Source organism: Chionomys nivalis, chromosome 13, assembly GCF_950005125.1.
Source record: "Chionomys nivalis chromosome 13, mChiNiv1.1, whole genome shotgun sequence".
Classification (NCBI taxonomy): domain Eukaryota; kingdom Metazoa; phylum Chordata; class Mammalia; order Rodentia; family Cricetidae; genus Chionomys; species Chionomys nivalis.
In genome coordinates, this window is record NC_080098.1 from 10,405,060 (window position 1) to 10,423,264 (window position 18,205).

Here is an 18,205-nt window from a genome sequence, read left to right on the forward strand (position 1 = left end):
GGTTAAGAGAGTATAGTTCCTGGCCTGGGAAGAGATCTCGCATCCAGTTGGACAGTCAATGAGCTGTCTAAGGAACCACCCCTCAAGAAAGAGCATCCCTAGGAGGGTGTGCTCACTTTAGGCCGTATTAAAGAGATGTTTTATTTTCTATTCCTTTAATAGATACTATAGTTTTCCTTCCCAGAATTACCACCCCCATTACAGTCTCCACAAGTCACCATGAGGTTGCCATGATGTCTTTTGGTTATACCCATGTTTCTGTGTTCTGACTCAAAAAGTTACAAACATTCTTTTAGCTTTGCCCTATCTTTTTGTTCCGGATACTGTCCAGAACGTAAATATGCTTTTTTTCCTGATACTTTGGGCTTCCATGTTTTTTCTCTGAAGCCTCCCCACCATGCAGCTGCCTGCTGTCATGTGTCAATTCAAACAGCAGGTTACTATTGTTGCTTTCCCTTCTCTCTTCTAGTCTCCCTATCCAGGCAGATGCTGAGAGTCACAGCTTGCCTGAGCTGGGGGATTTCTTTTAAGTTCAAATAAAGTTGTCCTTGAGCTTCTATTTGAGTTCATCCAAGTTAAATTCTTTTATTAATGAAACTAAGGGCCCCAAAATGAAACCAGATACCACTGGTATCAATCACAATAAATATGTCTACCTATATCGCTTTTTCTGGCTCTACCACCAAATCCATGTTTCAAAGGCTAACAGTCTCAGCCAGGTGGTGGTGGTGCATGTCTTTAATCTGAGTACTTGGGTGGCAGAGGCAGGGGGATCTCTGTGAGTTCAAGGCCAACCCGGTCTAACAAAAGCTAGTACCAGGACAGTTAGGATTGTTACACAGAGAAACCCTGTTTCGAAAAAAAAACAAACAAACAAACAAACAACAACAAAAGACTTGCAGCCTCTATCGGGCTCTCTGCCTCTCATTAGCTGTTCTGACCTTAACATCTTAGATGTCACCTCATCACCTCAATAGTCAACCTGGTGAGCAGACAGGCCAGCTGGAAGGTAGTCAGGGACCTGTATGACATCATCTCAGCCTTGCTCTGCATCTCTTTACTGGACCTCTCCTTGTAGCCTCTTGTTCTGTGTCTGAAAAGAAGTATTATGTCTTACAGGCCTGCCCCCTGGAAACAACAAATGTATCAAACAAAGTTTAAAAATAATTCTGGATTCTTAAACTCCTACTTTCTCTACAGTTGAAACTGTCTAATACCCACATTTGTGTTTAAGAATAGAGAAAACAGAACCAGCTTATGTCTTTGTCCGGGTCCCTGCAAACGCCATGGCCAGCAGGGAGACAATCCTTGTGAGGCAAAGAATGAGACTCAGAGTAACCAGGCACTGGGCCAAAACCCTCCAGAATCTGGCCTCATGGTTTATTTTTCTTACATGTTTAAATACAGTAAAAATTTGGGGAGAACTCTCCATGTGGCAGTTATCTTGACTAAGCTTCCAGGATGGCTACATCAAAACTCCCTTACAAAGTGCATCTCTCCAGCAAAGCACTGTGACCTTTACAATAAGAATGTGTTTGTTGCCTGATACACAGTGCTCAGGATAAGTGGTAGAGAGGAAAGATCTATGATACGCATAAGGATGGATCCTATTGGTGCAGGATGCAGAGTACGTGGGGCTCTTTTATAAGGATGGATGCTATTGGTGCAGGACGCAGAGTACGTGGGGCTCTTTTATAAGGATGGATGCTATTGGTGCAGGGTGCAGAGTACATGTGACCACTTTGGTAAGGATGAGTTCTAGCCACTGAGAGTTAAAACTGAGGATTGGGGACTAAGCAATGCTTAGGATTTGCAGAGATTCAGGTGGAGGCTGGCTCCATAGAATAGCAAAAGATCTCTTATTAGGTAACATTCACTCCAGCCTTCCGGTGACCAGGAATCAATTGTTTTCACCCCTTGAAGAGAAAAGGCCTGGGTGTTTAACAATTCAGGATTTTTCTCCTGCTTTCTGTAAACTGTGCCTGCTACAAGACTTCATACATCTGATTATCACTACTCTAACATTGTGTTCCTTCATGGAGCAACTTCTGTGTGCCTTACCATCATCTCGGGTCATGGTATTTATTTACCTAAATTCCAGCAACACTGGCTTTCCTCCTATTTTCTAAAGACTTTCTGCTCTGTCCTGTCTGAGGGCCTTGGCAGTTGATACTGTCCCTCTGGAACTATGTGTTCCGAAACTGGCTCCTTGTGTGATTATTTTTTTCTGAGAAAGACTATTAGAAGCTTGTCTTTACAGACCACACTTTCACCCAACCTGTAACCCAGTTAATAATGTGCTTTTAGATCATTTATAACTACGTACACATTCTGCTTACATACTGTATACTCAAGCTGTTCAGATTTAATGGACTTCTAGGAAAAATACTGTAATCAATCTCACTATGCTTTGGACTTCCAGTGTACTTCCTGGATACGAGCTCAGCTAGATGAAGGCACAGCTTTGATTTTGCCATGTTTCTTATTTTTTTCCTTTGTGGCCCCTCCATGCCTCTTACTCAAAACAATGGAAGATGAGAGCTGATGACCAGATCGAAGACCATTCTCTGGAAGCAGTGAGGCATTGAAAGCAATGCTTCCTGACCCCCAGCCTCCTCTCCTGTATACACAAAACATTTTGGAAGCAACATATGAGCATAGAGTGATAAGATCTTTGTGACTTTGTATGCTGTTCTGAGTCAATAAGGCCAGAAAAATCACTTTCTTCCTTATGAGACGCCTATAGGAGGTTGATTAGGGCAGAAGTTCCTCATTCCTCGCTGTCGCCATATTGGCTGTGCAATGGCCTTTGTTCGGGACTACTTCTTAGATTTATGCACCACAGTGCACTTGTAAGTCAGAGTAAAACCAGCAAGAATGGGATCCCTCTATCCCACCTGGGTCCTGGACTCTATTTTATTAGGACAGAACATGCCAAAACTCTTCTGGATAAATCAAACCCACTCTTGGGCAGACAGCACTAAGAGTTTGTGTTCCTTCTCTTGCACAGCATCACCACATCTCCTTCCCATCCTTCCTTTCTCAGTTAAGTCCATCTCTTCAAAGAGAGTTTTTCCTAGTCCTTTTTTCGTAGATCCCGCTCTATCTTCCAGATATTCTTAACCATATTCCCCTATGCATTTCCTTTGGATCATTGAGCCAGTGGTACAATGTATAATGTACCTGAGCTTATGTACAAAGTATAATGTATTTGAGCCAATGTACAGCATATAATATACCTGAGCTAGTGCACGATGTATAATGTACCTGACTCTGTATCAGGGGACTGTTTCCTGGTGTCATTTGTTTTTATCAAGAGTTATTATTTTAATTTTGTATGTAACCTCACCCCCCCCAAAGTCAGTGAGATCAGAACTTCGTTTGCCATCATATATTCCATACAGCTCTATCAAGGGCATGAAATACCACCTGAAATATTGCCTTAAAATGAATAATAATACAAGCAGAAATTCCTAAATTAGATAGATGATAGATAGAAAGATCATTGAAGATGATAGATATAGATAGATAGATAGATAGATAGATAGATAGATAGATAGATAGATAGATAGATATTCATTCTTTGCATCAACAGGGGATATCCTACCTGCTAAATCTTTTACATAAGAGAACTGAATCACAGAGGGATTTATAACCTGCCCAGTGTCACACAGAAGTGAACTGAAAGCTCTTGGATTCAAACCTAGATTTATAATCCCCAGCCCTTCCTCCTAGACAGTACTCCATGCTGTGTCTCTGGAATATGCAAAGCAACTGTAGGAGGCACTGGACAGAGGAACAAAGCATTCTCATGCTTCCAGGATGCAGACTGTCTGAGCAGCTCCCTTAGGAGACAAACAATTACAGGAGTATACACACTACAGTGCTGGAGGTTAAACTCAGGTCCTTGAACACAGGAGGCAATGGCGCTACCACTGAGCAGTAACTCTTGCCTAGCATATTCTCTAACTATTTAAGATATTAACATTCCTTTAATGAGATAAGCTCTGAGTTAGCCTAATAATAGCTCTAACTTCCTGAAATGAAGTTCTAAAATGAAAGCATGGTCAACTTATCTTTATAATGATGAAATCTCCAGGAACTTGATTCCTCTGGTGCCTTCTAGGGAAGAATAGTTCAGTTTCATCCAAATTTGAAATTTCTCAGTCTGACAGTACCCCAGCATGGCTCATGCTGGTCACTTTTCATCTGCTCATTCACCTCCTGTGTTTCATCTCCCTCTCCTTCCTTCCTCCCCCTCTATGTTTCATCTCCCTCACCTTCCTTCCTCCCTCCCCCCTATGTCCCAGTTCTCTATTCACTCAAATACTCTTTACACACATACTGCCTTTCAAATTACATATTTTAATGGGGAATGTTGGATATAAAACATATAAGTAGAAAACAATTCTTATCAACAGAACCTTCCAGAAATCTTTGAGATAGTCTGAGCCCTGGGCTTATATAAATATAAATTGATACCTAATTGATCATCAAATTTCAATTCATGTTCTGCTAAAATCTTATGTTTTAATTAAGTAGAAACTTAGCTTAAAGAAATCTACATATCTCTACATGCACATATATAACCATGTACACATGAATGCATACCTGTGTTTATGTATGTACACATATAAGAAGATATATATATACATATATATATATGTATATATATATATATATCCCTAGGATAGCATAGGATGCCATATGCCATACTCACTCCTTTATATCAAACAGGCACTTTGTCAACCTAGGATGTCTGCCCCAATGTCTACTAGGTAGAGACCGAAAGTAATACTGAAGCTTTAAAAATCAATAAAACAAGTCCCATAGCAAAGAATCATATGGCAGAAAACTGCCATGGTACCGGGACTAAGAAAGCCTGATCTACACAGCAGACTGAGGCGTCCAATATTTGAAAAGCTAAACTCTTCATTCTATCCCAGGCAAGTGGGAAGCAAAAATAAAGGAAAAATAGTCATCTCTACAGGAATTTTGTTTTATTCCCAATGGCCAAAACTCATTATGTTGCTAAGCAAGAAATTTTTATTTTCACATACAAACACACAATAAAAAATTGAAGCACTTTAGAAAAACAAGACATTCATGTTCCCTCCCACTTAGTCTCTTGTTGGTCATTTTTTGTCCTCAGTGTTTAGGGCATTTTCCATGGTATGAATGAAATGTTTAGCCAGATGGCATGAGAAAGATTTTTATCATATTTCTCTAACCTATTCTGAAAGCTACAGCTTCTGAACTAGTGTGTAACATACTTCATACACATGAGGAAGACAATGTGGTTACATGCTTTAGTGTGTGTCATTAATGTTGGCTTTTAATTATGTACCTATGTTCACACACACCCATCACAATTAGTATGTCATTCTTATGTGCCAAGCTGACCTCATTCTGTAGATCTGTGTAGAAACTATTGATGACATCCTCTTTTGTTTCTGCTGTTGGTATGTATACCTGTATGGTAGTTATTGAATGTGTCATTGTCTGGAATCTGGCTTATATAATTCGGCATTTACTGGTCTGTACCCGAGCATTAAGAAACACCTCCATCTATGAAGGAAGTAAACTACAGAATATAACAACAGCACTCGAGATACTTTGGCTATGTTATGAGAATGAATGACAACAGATACCCAAAGATAGCACTGCTTGGAGGAGTGCACGGGATAAGGCAAAGAGAAAGGCCCAAAAAATGCTGGACAGACAGCATAGGGGAAGACTGTGGAACCTTGGGTGTGACAATGACACAAGCACCTAGGGACTAACCAGGACAGGAACAACTGGAGAACCGCCATAAATGGGATACCCATGCATGCTTAAGTATTGCCAGACATAAATGAATGAACGAAAAATGAATATATATTCATAGGAGTGCAGTGCCCCTAGAGGTCAGAGGAGGGCATTGTATCTCCTGGAGCTGGAATTACTGGGCTTTGTGCTGAGAACCAGACTTAGTTCCTCTGAAAGAGCAGTATATGCTTTAATGCTGAGCCATCTCTCTCTAGGCCCTAGAGATGATAGGGCTCATCATTTTAAACAGAATTATGATGAAGACATCTGGCGTTCTGGTCTGCATACAGTGCTGAGAAAGACATGTATTTCATGTTGCGTACATGCATAGTTTTCTACCAATGATAGAACTTTATCTTTTGAGAGAACTTGGAATGTGTTTTCCCTTTTCACAGTATCACAGTTCATCAAAGGTAAGACACCATTGATTCTTATATGCAGTGTTTTTCACTGTGAACAAACAAAGGAAAATGAATAACAATTGATAAGGATTATTTGGATTTGAGAAGCATTAAAAAGTGAGAATGAAACATCTTAGAAATGATAGAATACGTAGGTGCTTATTGACACTTCTTCTCCCAAATAAGAGTCATGTGTCAGGTTACTGGATGTAAGTCTTTCCATAATGATGCACAGCCACATGAAATATAAATGGTGAAAAAGAGAAGGTTAAACTTATGAAACTATAGTTTCTCTTAACTTATAGGCACTCTGTGTTTTGATAATTGGAAAAACATTAAAAATACACTGTCTTGCTTTAGTTATATTTTTAAGTGGAAGAAAAATATAACAGACATTACGATGAGTAAGAACTAACTGGCTTGGTTTATTTTGAATGGACTTTTCATTTAATAATGATGTATGTTGAAGGGGTATGGAGAGAGAGAGAGAGAGAGAGAGAGAGATAGAGAGAGAGAGAGAGAGAGAGAGAGAGAGAGAGAGAGAGAGAGACTGCCCCTCTTGAACAAAAGAAGATAGTTAAATTTTCTAATATTGGAGATAAATTCTATAACAGCCAGTGTGTATTTTCTATAAACTCTACTGTAGTAAACTAGAGAAACCCTGTGATTGCTTTGAGGCACTATGATAGTCTAAGGTATAAATAAACAATTCTGTCACCATCCCTGTGTAGCCTTGGCGTTTTAGGAAGTGAAGTGAGGAGGGCTGCAAAACACTTAAAGCCTAAATCATTAATCTTCTTCTAACTCAAAAATATATTTCATAGAACATCCATCCACCTAAATGCTTCTGTAGAGCAAGGGTTTTCCTATAGGAATAGACTCTAGTTAAATGAACAAGTGACCTGTCAAAGTAAAAATTGCACATAGAGAAGAATTGTTACTAAAAGCTAAGAGGCAGATAAGGCTAAAAGACCAACAAAACAAACTCCATTGCTGTATGTGCCGTTGCCACACTGAGCAAAAGCTGAATAACTATGGGCTTCAAACTCTCTGAAGCATAGCCCAACACCAGTAAGCTTCCTATTGGTGCATGACAACCCACAAGCTGCTAACGTTTTCAACAATCCAAGGTGCTGTATTCAGCTTGACTATTCCTTCATACACAAAACTATAACTGAAGAGAGAAAACATATCAGGCCCTGATGCTGCTGACCATCTAAGCACAAAACGCATCAACAGCATACTCTTGGCATGCTGGAACATTAAAATATAATAATGAAATGCAGTGTGTGTCCCATTCAATCACACTGAAAACTGAAAAGGAGAGCCTTTAAACCTAGGCATTGTCTAGCCCACAGAGCCTTTCTGAAGCTAAAAATAACACTTGGCTCATGCAGGAGCTAAGGCTGTAAAATCAGTGTCAGAAGGGGCCTAGCTCCCTCTCTAGAGCACAGGCAATTATAAGAGCATTCACTCTTGCAATTTATTTAGCAACATGTCCCACTTCTGCATTCAAACACATTTTCTAGTAGATGGCAAAATTCTCGGGGACCACAAGAAATACTTCTCCAAATAGTTTACAGACAATCACAGTGGAAGATTGAAACTAGAGCTCGGTGAAGAGGAGGTACAGAGCAAAGTGTGAAAACGTTGCTAATCTTCAATGAGTCTATGTGAGATGGATAGAGACTTTTGCTCTGGTACAACTTGATACTGGGTTTCAGTATATTTCAGAGTTCCTTCAAGACCAGGAAATTCAAATCACACTTGGTCTCATCTTGAAGTGGAATTTTCTTTTACATTAGTTTATACTTTTAACATTGTACACATTAATTGGATTTTTTTATGTGAATTATATGAACAAATGACCATTACATAGAAATATCCCTTCTCCAAGTACTGAATTTGTTGATATTATCCAACTTTCAGAGCTACGTGTCCATTGTTTGGGTAAGCCACTTGGGAACTACTATCACAGATATATAGAGGTACATGAAGATCATTATGCCCATTTTACATTTATATTATTGCTGAAACAAGTTCCCAGACAGACGATGTAACCCAACTAGACAAACGTGGGAAGTAAAGTGGCTAATTTTAGTGTAGCACTCTTCTCATTACACAGAACAATTTTTTGCATGACTAGGCAACACGAATAAATGTATATCACTTATTTGTGGCAAATATATTAACTCCAGCAAATACTATCTTTTAAATAAACAATAAAAATGTGAAATCAACAATGGGGGATGGAGAGGTTGAAAGCATTGTATGTTAACTCAGAGACTGAACAAGCATCATTGGTAGGTGGCAGAAATTAGATTTGAGCTCCTTGAAGAGTAGCTCACAGCTTGGATAGGCTACTCAAGGTTTTGACATTGTAAGTACTGAATTGTAAGTTTTAAGAAGCAAATGCAGTGGTTCAGATATAAAAACCAACCAATAGTAAGTGCTCAAAAAATAATGTCCCCATCAATTCTGAAGTACCACCAAAGAGCTGTGTCACTTTTGAGAAATTTATTTAGTTCTTTGGATCTGAGTTTCCACAACTGAAAAATAGTATAAAATCAAATTTGTCCTGAATTTCTTTCATCTCATCAAGAAGGGGGAAATTCCCAGGACAGGGGTGTACCTCGCTTGTAGAGCACTTCACTTAGATTTAACATTCAGTATAAAACAACTACAAAAAAAAATGTAAATCTCAAAGGAACTCACTTGCATTTATTATGCAAAAATGATAAAGTATCTTGGACCAGTCCTGGGTATTGAACAGTCCTAGCCATCACCAGAAAGATGTTTATGCATTTAGCAAAAGAAGTTCCTGTTCTAGTCCATTTTCAACGCATGGAGCTGCAGAAGCATGCCGTAGATATATCTAATGTGTATTTCTAAACTGTGAATGGAAGCCTATAGCCCAGTTCTATTGTTGCTACAAACTGTATGTATGACTTTTGGATAAGTCCCTTCTTTTGTCTAGTTCTGTGCCCTTCGGAAACAACAGGTAGAACCACCTGATCCCTTGAATAGTTCTTTTAGTTCCTTTAGAGACCATCTTTTTGTGTCTTCAACACAGGTTTGAAATGTAGAGTACAGCTATGAAGTAGGTAGCACTCACTGAAACAGATTCTACTCTTTGTGGATGTCCTGAGCCAGACCAACTTCTGTAGGCAGCCAGGCACACAAGGACTGGCTCGGTACCTTACCTGAAGAACACACTGGTGACTATGAAAGCACTTACAGAAACAAACTTTTACTGGGCATAGTCAAGGAATATGTAGTTCTCACAAACTTGGACCCTTTTGCATCTTCAGCCTTTCTCCTTGGCTGCCTGAAAAACTGAGTATATTGAGACAGTATATTTTTCCTGATCATAAGAGAAAAGAGTCTAAGGGCTGGTGGTGTGAACCGGTAGTAGAACCCTTGACTAGTATATGTTGTGCCCCAGATTACATCCTTAACATATGGGGGTTTGAATAAAAAAAAGACAGAGAAAGAGAGACAGCTAGACAAAGGGAGAGAGAGAGGGGGAAAGAAGTAGAACAGAAAGAGGGAAGAAAGAGAACAGTTCTAAAACAAGAAGGTCTTCCTCCTGGTCCCACGTCTGATCCTTGGAAACATTCTCATTCACATGCATTAGCTGCCTGGTTCACTAAGTCATCTCCATGAAACAGGGCTTCACATACTGGGTGAAAGCAAAAGTGGGCTTTCATCTTGGCTCCTCTATTTAATGTCTGTGTCATCAGCCACGAAATGTAGCCCCTCTGTATTTTAGATTCCTTTGCTGAAAAGTAGAAAAAACAGTAATACACAATTCTGAAGACTCCTGGGAAAAGTCAGGACAGTTCTAGCAAGCAGTTAACACCGAACCTAATACCAAAGGAAAGGGAAGAGAGAGGGAATGGAGGAAGGGGAGAAAGAAGAAAAAGAAAGGAAAGGGAGGTTGATCCTCAGACTCTCTGGAAAGGATCATCTAAAAGTCATGGTTTCTTGGCTATAGGCAGCATCCACTGAGCTCTCTTCTGGAAAAAGGCTGTGGCAAGGATTCGAAACTGGCCTGAGCCCTTATGAAGAGGATCTTGAAAGGATCAGGAGAAAATGAGATTATCCTGAAAGTGGGAAAGTTGCTGCAGTTTAAGATAAGATCTTTTAAAAGCCATAAACACACATGGGGGGGTCATGTAGAATCAAAGAAGCAAGGGGGGTTCTTCATTTATGCCCTTTCAAGTGTTGCTCGTGTACAGGCTACAGAATTTTAAGGCTATATCATTCCCTATAGGCAACCCTTTTCAATTCTCTCTCGGTAGATAAGGACCTGAGGCCCAAAGAGGTTAAACAATACATCTAAGGCACTTCTATAGTAAAGGGCAATGCCAGGGCAAGCTTCTGAAGCTCACTGATTGCCCTGCCTTGCTTGTCCTGGTGTGTTTTGGCATGCCAGCATCCTGTCCCTGAAGTACTAAAGAAAAAGTAAATAAAATCATACATACACATACACACACACACACACACACACCAAATCACACATTTTCTTGATTTTTACAAGTCCCCAAAAGATTAAATGAAAAATAAATAAAAGCAACTCCAATCCCCCTTCCCTTCTTTCTAGTTTCCCATCGGAAGCCCTGTGAGATCCCATTCACTTGCAATTCTCTCCAAGACCCTCTCTGGAGTTTCTCCTCTTTCCTTTTTGTTCCTTCTTAGCTTCCATTCCTAAAAGGCTGTTTCTAGAAGTTCCTGGCCATCAGGTTGAGGGACAGCAGAGCTAATTTGCAAATGCTAGTTTTCCTTTAATGCCATAGGGCGAGATGCTGAAGTTTCTTCCCAGTCTTCTGTTTGGGTAGAACTGACTGATTCCTCCCTCCCCAACACTAGTGGAGAACCTTCAGATGTGCCTAACAGAACGGGAGGAGGAAAACACCCGGGAAGGAAAGCCGATGACTAGGAGAGGGAGGGAAGCCAATAGGAGCACTCTGACCAAATTGCCAAGTCTGGATCCTGGAGACGGCTCTACTGCCGGAGTGACTCAGTGCTGAGTGGCCAGAACTACCCAGGGGATGCACAGGTTTAATTACACGCTCTGGTAGCTGACTAACAGCAGGCTGGCTCTCCAGACTACACTCATAGGAAGTGGGCAGAGGCTACCCCGAAGTGGCAGATGCAAGGAATTCTTGCTTAATTTGTTCTTCCTCTCATTCTGATTTCTCCACTTTGCCTGATAGGTGCATTCCCAGCTCCCCCAAAGTTCGGGGATACCACCCTTGTGGTTTGGGAGGATTAAGGTCGAGTGTTACCTTTCCCGCACACCAGGGAAAACCTTCCCAAGAGTGCCTGAAGCAGACAGACCCGGGCATTTCCCACCCCTCTGCACATGAGCCCACCTGGGCATCCTTTAGCCTGAGGCTCTGTTCCAAGGCTGGAGACTTAAGAATCACCAAAAGACAAGTGTGCTTTCCAGAGTGCCCACTTGCAAAACCAAAGGAAAACTGATTGTGCCTTTTTCCCCTCTCCCTACCTGAATTCCGGGACCAGGTTAGGCTGAAGCCCATAGAGGGCAGCGGAGAGAGTGACCAGCCACCCCGGCTTGTAACTCCCGTTCTCGCACTCCAGATAAGGTGGAGACCACTTGACGTGGCTCCTGTCTCCTCCGAGTCCATCCCTACGCCGCCAGCTGTGACCCAGGCCCCGTGGCCCCTGATTGGAGCCGCGGCGGTGCAAGTGGGGCCTCCACTTTCGCCGAAGCCCGTGAAACCACTCGGTTTCCAGAGTGGCATTGGCCAAGTGGTGAGCGGAGGAGGACAGGTCCTGGAGCAGGATGCGACTCTCCTCGCGGGTGGCCTGGAGGAAGACCTGCGGGGCGGGCGTGGACAGCGACTCGGTGCTGAAGGTGATGGCTGCCCGGGAGATGCTGGGCTCACCCTCCAGGAGACTCCGCACCAGAGCCTGGTACCACTGCAGGTCATCCTGTACGGTCTGCTCCCGAGACTTATTGCTCTGCAGCATCATGTTGAGGAAGTTGGTGGCGTGTGTCAGAGTGTCCAGCGCCCCGTGCAAGGAGGGATGGGAGCTAGCTAGGGTCGGCGACTTCCCCGGCAGGCCAGCCAACTCGTAGCGCCCGGAGCAGTTGGCTCGCTTCAGCTGGTGGAAGTCCCCGGTGTAGAGGTAAGAGGCCACGTCCATGGGCACCTCCTCGGCTAGTTTCTGTGCCAAGATGGTGCCGTCGGTGGAGCGGCTCCAAGGAGTAGAGGGGTCCGGGGCAGAGGCTTGCGCCAGCTGTTGACCATGCTGCTTCCCCCTCAGGGTCTTCTCTCGAGGGGAATCCGGCCGTCCCAGGGGGTCAAGGCTGGCGCCAACCGCTCCCAATCCCAGATGAGAGAGCAGAAGGCAGAAGAGTAAAGAGTAAGCCATGACTCCCATCTGTCTAGCACAGAAGAGAGGAGGTAACTGGAGGAGTCACTTTGTAAATGTTGGTCTCCAAATTATCACCAGTAAGACTTTTACTGGGGGAGGGGTTGTCTTCCTCCTTCTCCAGGTGGCGCTCAGTGCAGATGGACTTTAAAATAAGAATGTTTAGAAATTGGTCCAGCTCGTTCAGCTGCCGTTACAGACCAAATCACCTGTGGCAATGCTGGCTGCGCCCGCTCCACAATGGGTCGGGTCGGGATTACGCACCTCGCAGCCTTGAGCCAAACAGGTTACATCGCCGGCAGCTATAGTTAGCCCGCTTACGTCTTTCTGTTCAGCCGCTTCCACCGCCGCTCTCATTGAGGTGTGTTCAAGAGCTGCTGCTGATGCTGCTGATGCTGATGCTGCCACTGCGGCCGCTGAAGACGCTGCTCCATCATCTCACCCTTGGCAGGTCGTTCCCGCCTCCCGGCTCTGGCCCCTCCTGGACCCCTTCTCCGGGAGATACAAGCGCGCACACAGACCGGCGCCGCGAGCGCAGCGGCGAGTCCCAAGGAGCCAGGGTTTTCTTTGAAGACGTTCGTGTCTCTGGAGTCCAGACAGCCAGGCAGCTGGTTAAGTGGAGCCTTTAGGTTTGGCCACAAACCACACAGCTGCCTCTCCCTGCTCTCAGTTGAAACCAGTTTAAAGAGACAGCTTGGCCGCAACCAAACCCTTGTAGGGCGGCTTCAAGTCGTCTTGTGCCCTGTTTGGTCGGCGCCTCTGTCAATCAGCTGACTGCCATTTGTTGGCTGGGGCGGGAGCTGTCCAGTGCTGAACCCGAGGCGCACTGAGGAGGCGGAGGAGGAGGCGGCGGCGCGGGTGCTTTCACCCACTCGTGTTCCCTGATGACTCGGAAACCTGCAGGGGTGGCAAGAAGTGGGCGGAAAGGAGGGGAGAAGCGGCGCTTTCGGTGGCTGAGAGCGAAGGAAACTTGGACGTACTGAGAAGGAGGAGGCTGTTGGCATCTTGCTTGCTTAGTTAAATCAGCCCTTTCTTTTGCCTGGAAAAGAGGGAGAAGGGAGTAGTTTTCATTTCCGACTGAAACTGGGGGGTTGGGGGGACGTAGGATGGAAACGTGTCCTTCTCAGCATCTGCTCATTTTTTAGGCAAATGATCAAATTCCCTTCCTTGTTGTCGGTTAAGGAAATGATTAAACCTGGCTTGCTGAGGATGGTCTTAGCTGTGAGAGAGTAATGGAGACATCTACTGGCTGAGCTTCAAGGAAAAATAAATGTCATATTAAAGGAACCTCTTCCTCGGGACCAGAATGGAAGGGAACCTGTGGAAATAAAGATGTGTAGAGAAGGAGTGTAACCGAAAAGAGCATGTTGTCGACTGTGAGAGAGTGAGGCTAGAAAGAGCCCATCTGTGTTGTGTGGATACAAAGTCTCTGTCGGTGAGTTACTAGAATTGATGAATAACAACTCAGACTTCAGAGAAGGGTTGAATAGGTGTGACAGCTCCTCAAACAGTTGACAGGGCTGCTAAGTCGCCCGACTGTATGACCTGAAGACTCCCATGGCATTTGAGAGTGTGTCTTACACTCTGATAATGGGTGAATAGTGCAGAGACCTATTTTACTGTACACATCTGCAGTTTCAAATTCCTTGAGCCACATGGGAAAAGTTCCAGGTTCATTTTAGCCCCCAATTCACAAAACGTCACTCATGGCATTCCAAGAAAGTACTGCTTAGATTTACTGTGCTGTGTCATTTTGCTCTAATGAGAAAATACCTCAGTCTATTCTGTGTTTCTGTCACAATAGACTGATATGTAAAGAAAAAATGTTCATTTAGCTCTTAGTTTTTCACACTGGGTAGTCCCTGATTTGGGGGACTGGTAATGAATGGCCTTCTGGATACATCAGAACATGGAAGACAGTATGATGCTCAGGAGTAGATTGAAGAGAGAAGTCATTTGGCCCAATAAGAAACAAGCATCAAGGGAAGGACCAAACTGACTTTTTTTATGGCAACCTTGTTCCCCAAAACCCTACCCATTCTCAGTGTGCATCATTAATCCATTAGAGAAAGGGAGGTCCCACCTCTTAATGTTTCCACTGCAGACAAAGCTTCCAATGAAGTGCACCATCCACGTCACGTAATAGCAAGAGCTAAGTGCTAGGATGTGAGAGACAAAGCACCAAAACTCTCCACCACAATCATGGCTGTACTGTGAACATCCAAGCTGGCACATAGGAAGCTCTCAATATATACTTGGTAATTAATGAATGAACAAGAAGTTGGTGAATCTAATTATTCCTTTCTCATGAGGAAAGTTCTGTTCAGAGATCTAGGGATGAAGGCTTTTGGAACAGGACTTAGCAGCCAGCTTTCTCAACTGCTGTATGTGATTTCCAAGTGAATTTTTATAGCTATGAAAAGAATAGTTATTCCACTTGTATTTGTTTATACATAGCTTCTGTGTTCATGTCTGTCCTAGTTAGCAGTACTATTGCTATGATGAAACACCGTGACCAAAAGCAAGTTGGGGATGAAAGAATTTATTCGACTTATACTTCCACATCATTGTCCTTCATCAAAAGTAGCCAGGACAGGAACTCAAAAAGGGCAGGAACAGCCAGGCAGTAGTGGCACAGGCCTTTAATCCCAGCAGAGGCAGATGGATCTCTGTGAGGTCAAGGCCAGCCTGGTCTTCAAGAGCTAGTTCCAGGACAGGCACCAATGCTACAGAGAGAAAACTTGTCATGAAAAAAAAAAGGTGGGGGAGGGGCAGGAACGTGGAGGCCATGGAGGAATGAGGCTTACTGGCATGTTTTCTGTTGTTTGCTCAGCCTGCTTTCTTATGAACTGAGGACTTTCAGCTCAGGGGTGGCCCCACTCACAAGGGTCTAGGCCCTCCCCTATCAGTCACTAATTAAGAATATCCCCTATAGGCATGCATACAGCCCAATCTTATGGAAGTATTTCCTCAACTGAGACTGCCTCCTTTTAGTGACTATCTAGCCTGTGTCAGGTAGACATAAAACTTGCCAGCATAATATCTGATTTTGCTTAAATTTTGCTTTACAACATATGCTCCTATGCTAAGTAGAAGTAATTCTAGTTTAATAGTCTGTTACAGCACATGAAGCAATAATTACAGATTCACTGTTGAATTTATCTTGTTATACTCTTTTTTTTTTGTATCTATTCAACTAAGGACTAAAGTGTAATTTCCTCATTGAGTATTAGAAAACTGGTAAAAACTTGTCTAAAATTCTTTACATTTTTACTGTACATAACTTAAAATGAAGCAATTTTTCATTAGTTGCTCCTTTATACAATTAATTCAATGACCCAGACTAATCAAAAAATCTGGCATTGGTTTAAAGAAATGTTTTGGGGGCTAAGGAGATGACTTTGCAGTTAGGAACACTGGGTGCTCTTCAAAAGCTCCAGGCTCATTTCTGAGCATCTACACGTCCCACCACCACCTGTACTTCAGTTCTAGGGATCTGGCACCCTCTTCTGATCTCCGCCAGGATCAGTTATTGTGGCGAACTCCCTGACCAGCAGGAAAAGACGATCACCAGACGAGGATTCTTCCCAAATCACGCTTTATTGGAGCCTCTTGGTTGAAGGGAGAGCAGAAGCGAGGGGCCCCGAGCGCCAAACGGCGGCTGCTTATATAGGGGGTAAGGGAACGAGTCATGCCTGGATTGGCTGATGCGCACCTGCCGATGCTCCTGGCCACGGGATTGGCCCTAAGCACATCATCGTCACTGCACATACGAGAGGCACAGTTCCACTGCATTGCCTAATATGGAGCTGTCCAGCAAGCGAGGCTGGGGGCCAAGCGCCATCTTGTAATGGCGGCCACTCGAATCGGCTCCCAGCAAGTTATGCTCAGGATGTGCACACATACATGCAGACAAAAAGCACTTACACTTTGGTACATAAAATATTATAAACCTTTAAAAATTATAAATATTAATAATACGGTTTAGCTATGTGTGGAGGTATGTGTCTGCAAAGAATCCTAGCATGTGTGGCATCAAGCAGAAGTATCACGTTTCAGACCAGTCTGTGCTACAGAGCAAACCTTATCTCAACAACCCAACGGCTGGGAATGGAGTTGAAAGATTGAGTCCTTGCCTCACATGCCCAAGACTCTAGATTTGATACCAACATTTCAAAAAACATAACTTAAGAGAAAATGAAAATTATTGCCAACATTATATATGATTTGGCCCAATGTGTCAAAATTATTATTTTTATTATTTTAATAAGTAAACAATATAAAATTACCAACACTCTCTCTAATGACTTCTAATATCATGTGTATCCTATATTCATAGACTCTGGCATTTTGCACTAGCCTCATTAAGTTGCCTATCACTAGAAACCATCATGAAGCACAGATCTAGGAAACAGTACATTGTAGTTCAGAACACTGTAGAAAAATCTAGGTCCCAGCAAGAGAAGATCACTCAGATTCACATACTCTGGAATTGGTCCATTCGATAGATCTGGTCAAGGTGACTGAACAGAAAGACAGTCCTGTGTTTTATTATCCATTGACAAAGTAAATAACGCCCCCAAAACATTCATTAGGAACCAAGATTTAAAAAAAAAAAAAAAAAAAAAACACTCTCAGAAGGCAAAACCTCAATCAGCTCACATAAAACGTACAAAATGAGTTGAGTTCAGTAAATGTTTAGTTAACTTCTACTAACTACCAAGCCTGGAACTGAATTAAAACGGGTGCAACATCTGCTTTTCCAGCCTTCATGCTCAAGTGGGTGCAAGCCAGCAAAGAAACAAGGTAATTACATACGGTGATGAGGACCATGAAGAAATACACACTGTTCAGTGATAAAGACCAGAAGGTATGGAGTCAGATAGCTTCTTGTATGAAGAGATAAACAGAAATAAGGAGCAAGGGGAGGTGACAATTGAGCTGAGCCATGAAAAATAAGGAGGGACTTACTATATATATAGTTACAGTAGTAAAGTAAGTAAGTATCGGAGGAAAAACACCTTGTCACACTAGAAAGCAGGATATGAAGGCACTGTGACTACAAACTCTCCTTAACAAGGCTGAGGGAGAGAGGACAAGACTCTGCAACTGGCTAAAGTTCATGTGTCCTACAAAAACCCTCAACAATAGAGTCAAAAGGAAAATCACTTTACAGGAAAATTAAGACAGTAAATGAGTGTGGTATGAATGCCTCCCTCCCCAGTTACATGAATTTAATTTGTAGGTAGAGATTTGTAGGTAAATATCCCTACCTCATGCCTCAAAATTAAGAACAAGTTGTCTAAATGCACATTAATTTTGCATGGGAGTTTGACTGTTATTGAATACCAAACTTGGAGATGCAGTGTGAAAAGTCATTTTCATCACAGCCTGAAAACCCAATCAAATTGAGAATGAGTTTTCATTCATGAGACAGCAATATGTATTGAGTTACAAGTTATTCATTGTCAGTTCATGATTCATCACTAGTTTTAAGAAAGACCTAAAGGCTAAGAGCCCTTGCTGCTCTTCCAGAGGACCAGAGTTTGGTTCCCAGAAGCCACATTAGGAAGCTTACAACTACCTTTAAG

At 42.7% G+C, this 18,205-nt stretch overlaps 1 protein-coding gene across 1 annotated transcript in view; it reads right to left on the bottom strand.

Annotated features, from left to right (window-relative positions):
• Nucleotides 1–13,378, bottom strand: part of Gpr158 (G protein-coupled receptor 158) — a 372,055-nt gene extending 358,677 nt beyond the window's left edge. The window contains exon 1 of the mRNA XM_057787800.1: nucleotides 11,722–13,378. Coding sequence (XP_057643783.1) covers nucleotides 11,722–12,623 — 902 coding nt within the window. The 5' untranslated portion in view covers nucleotides 12,624–13,378. The remainder of the gene's footprint in view (nucleotides 1–11,721) is intronic.
• Between the last annotated feature and the right edge of the window lie 4,827 nt (nucleotides 13,379–18,205).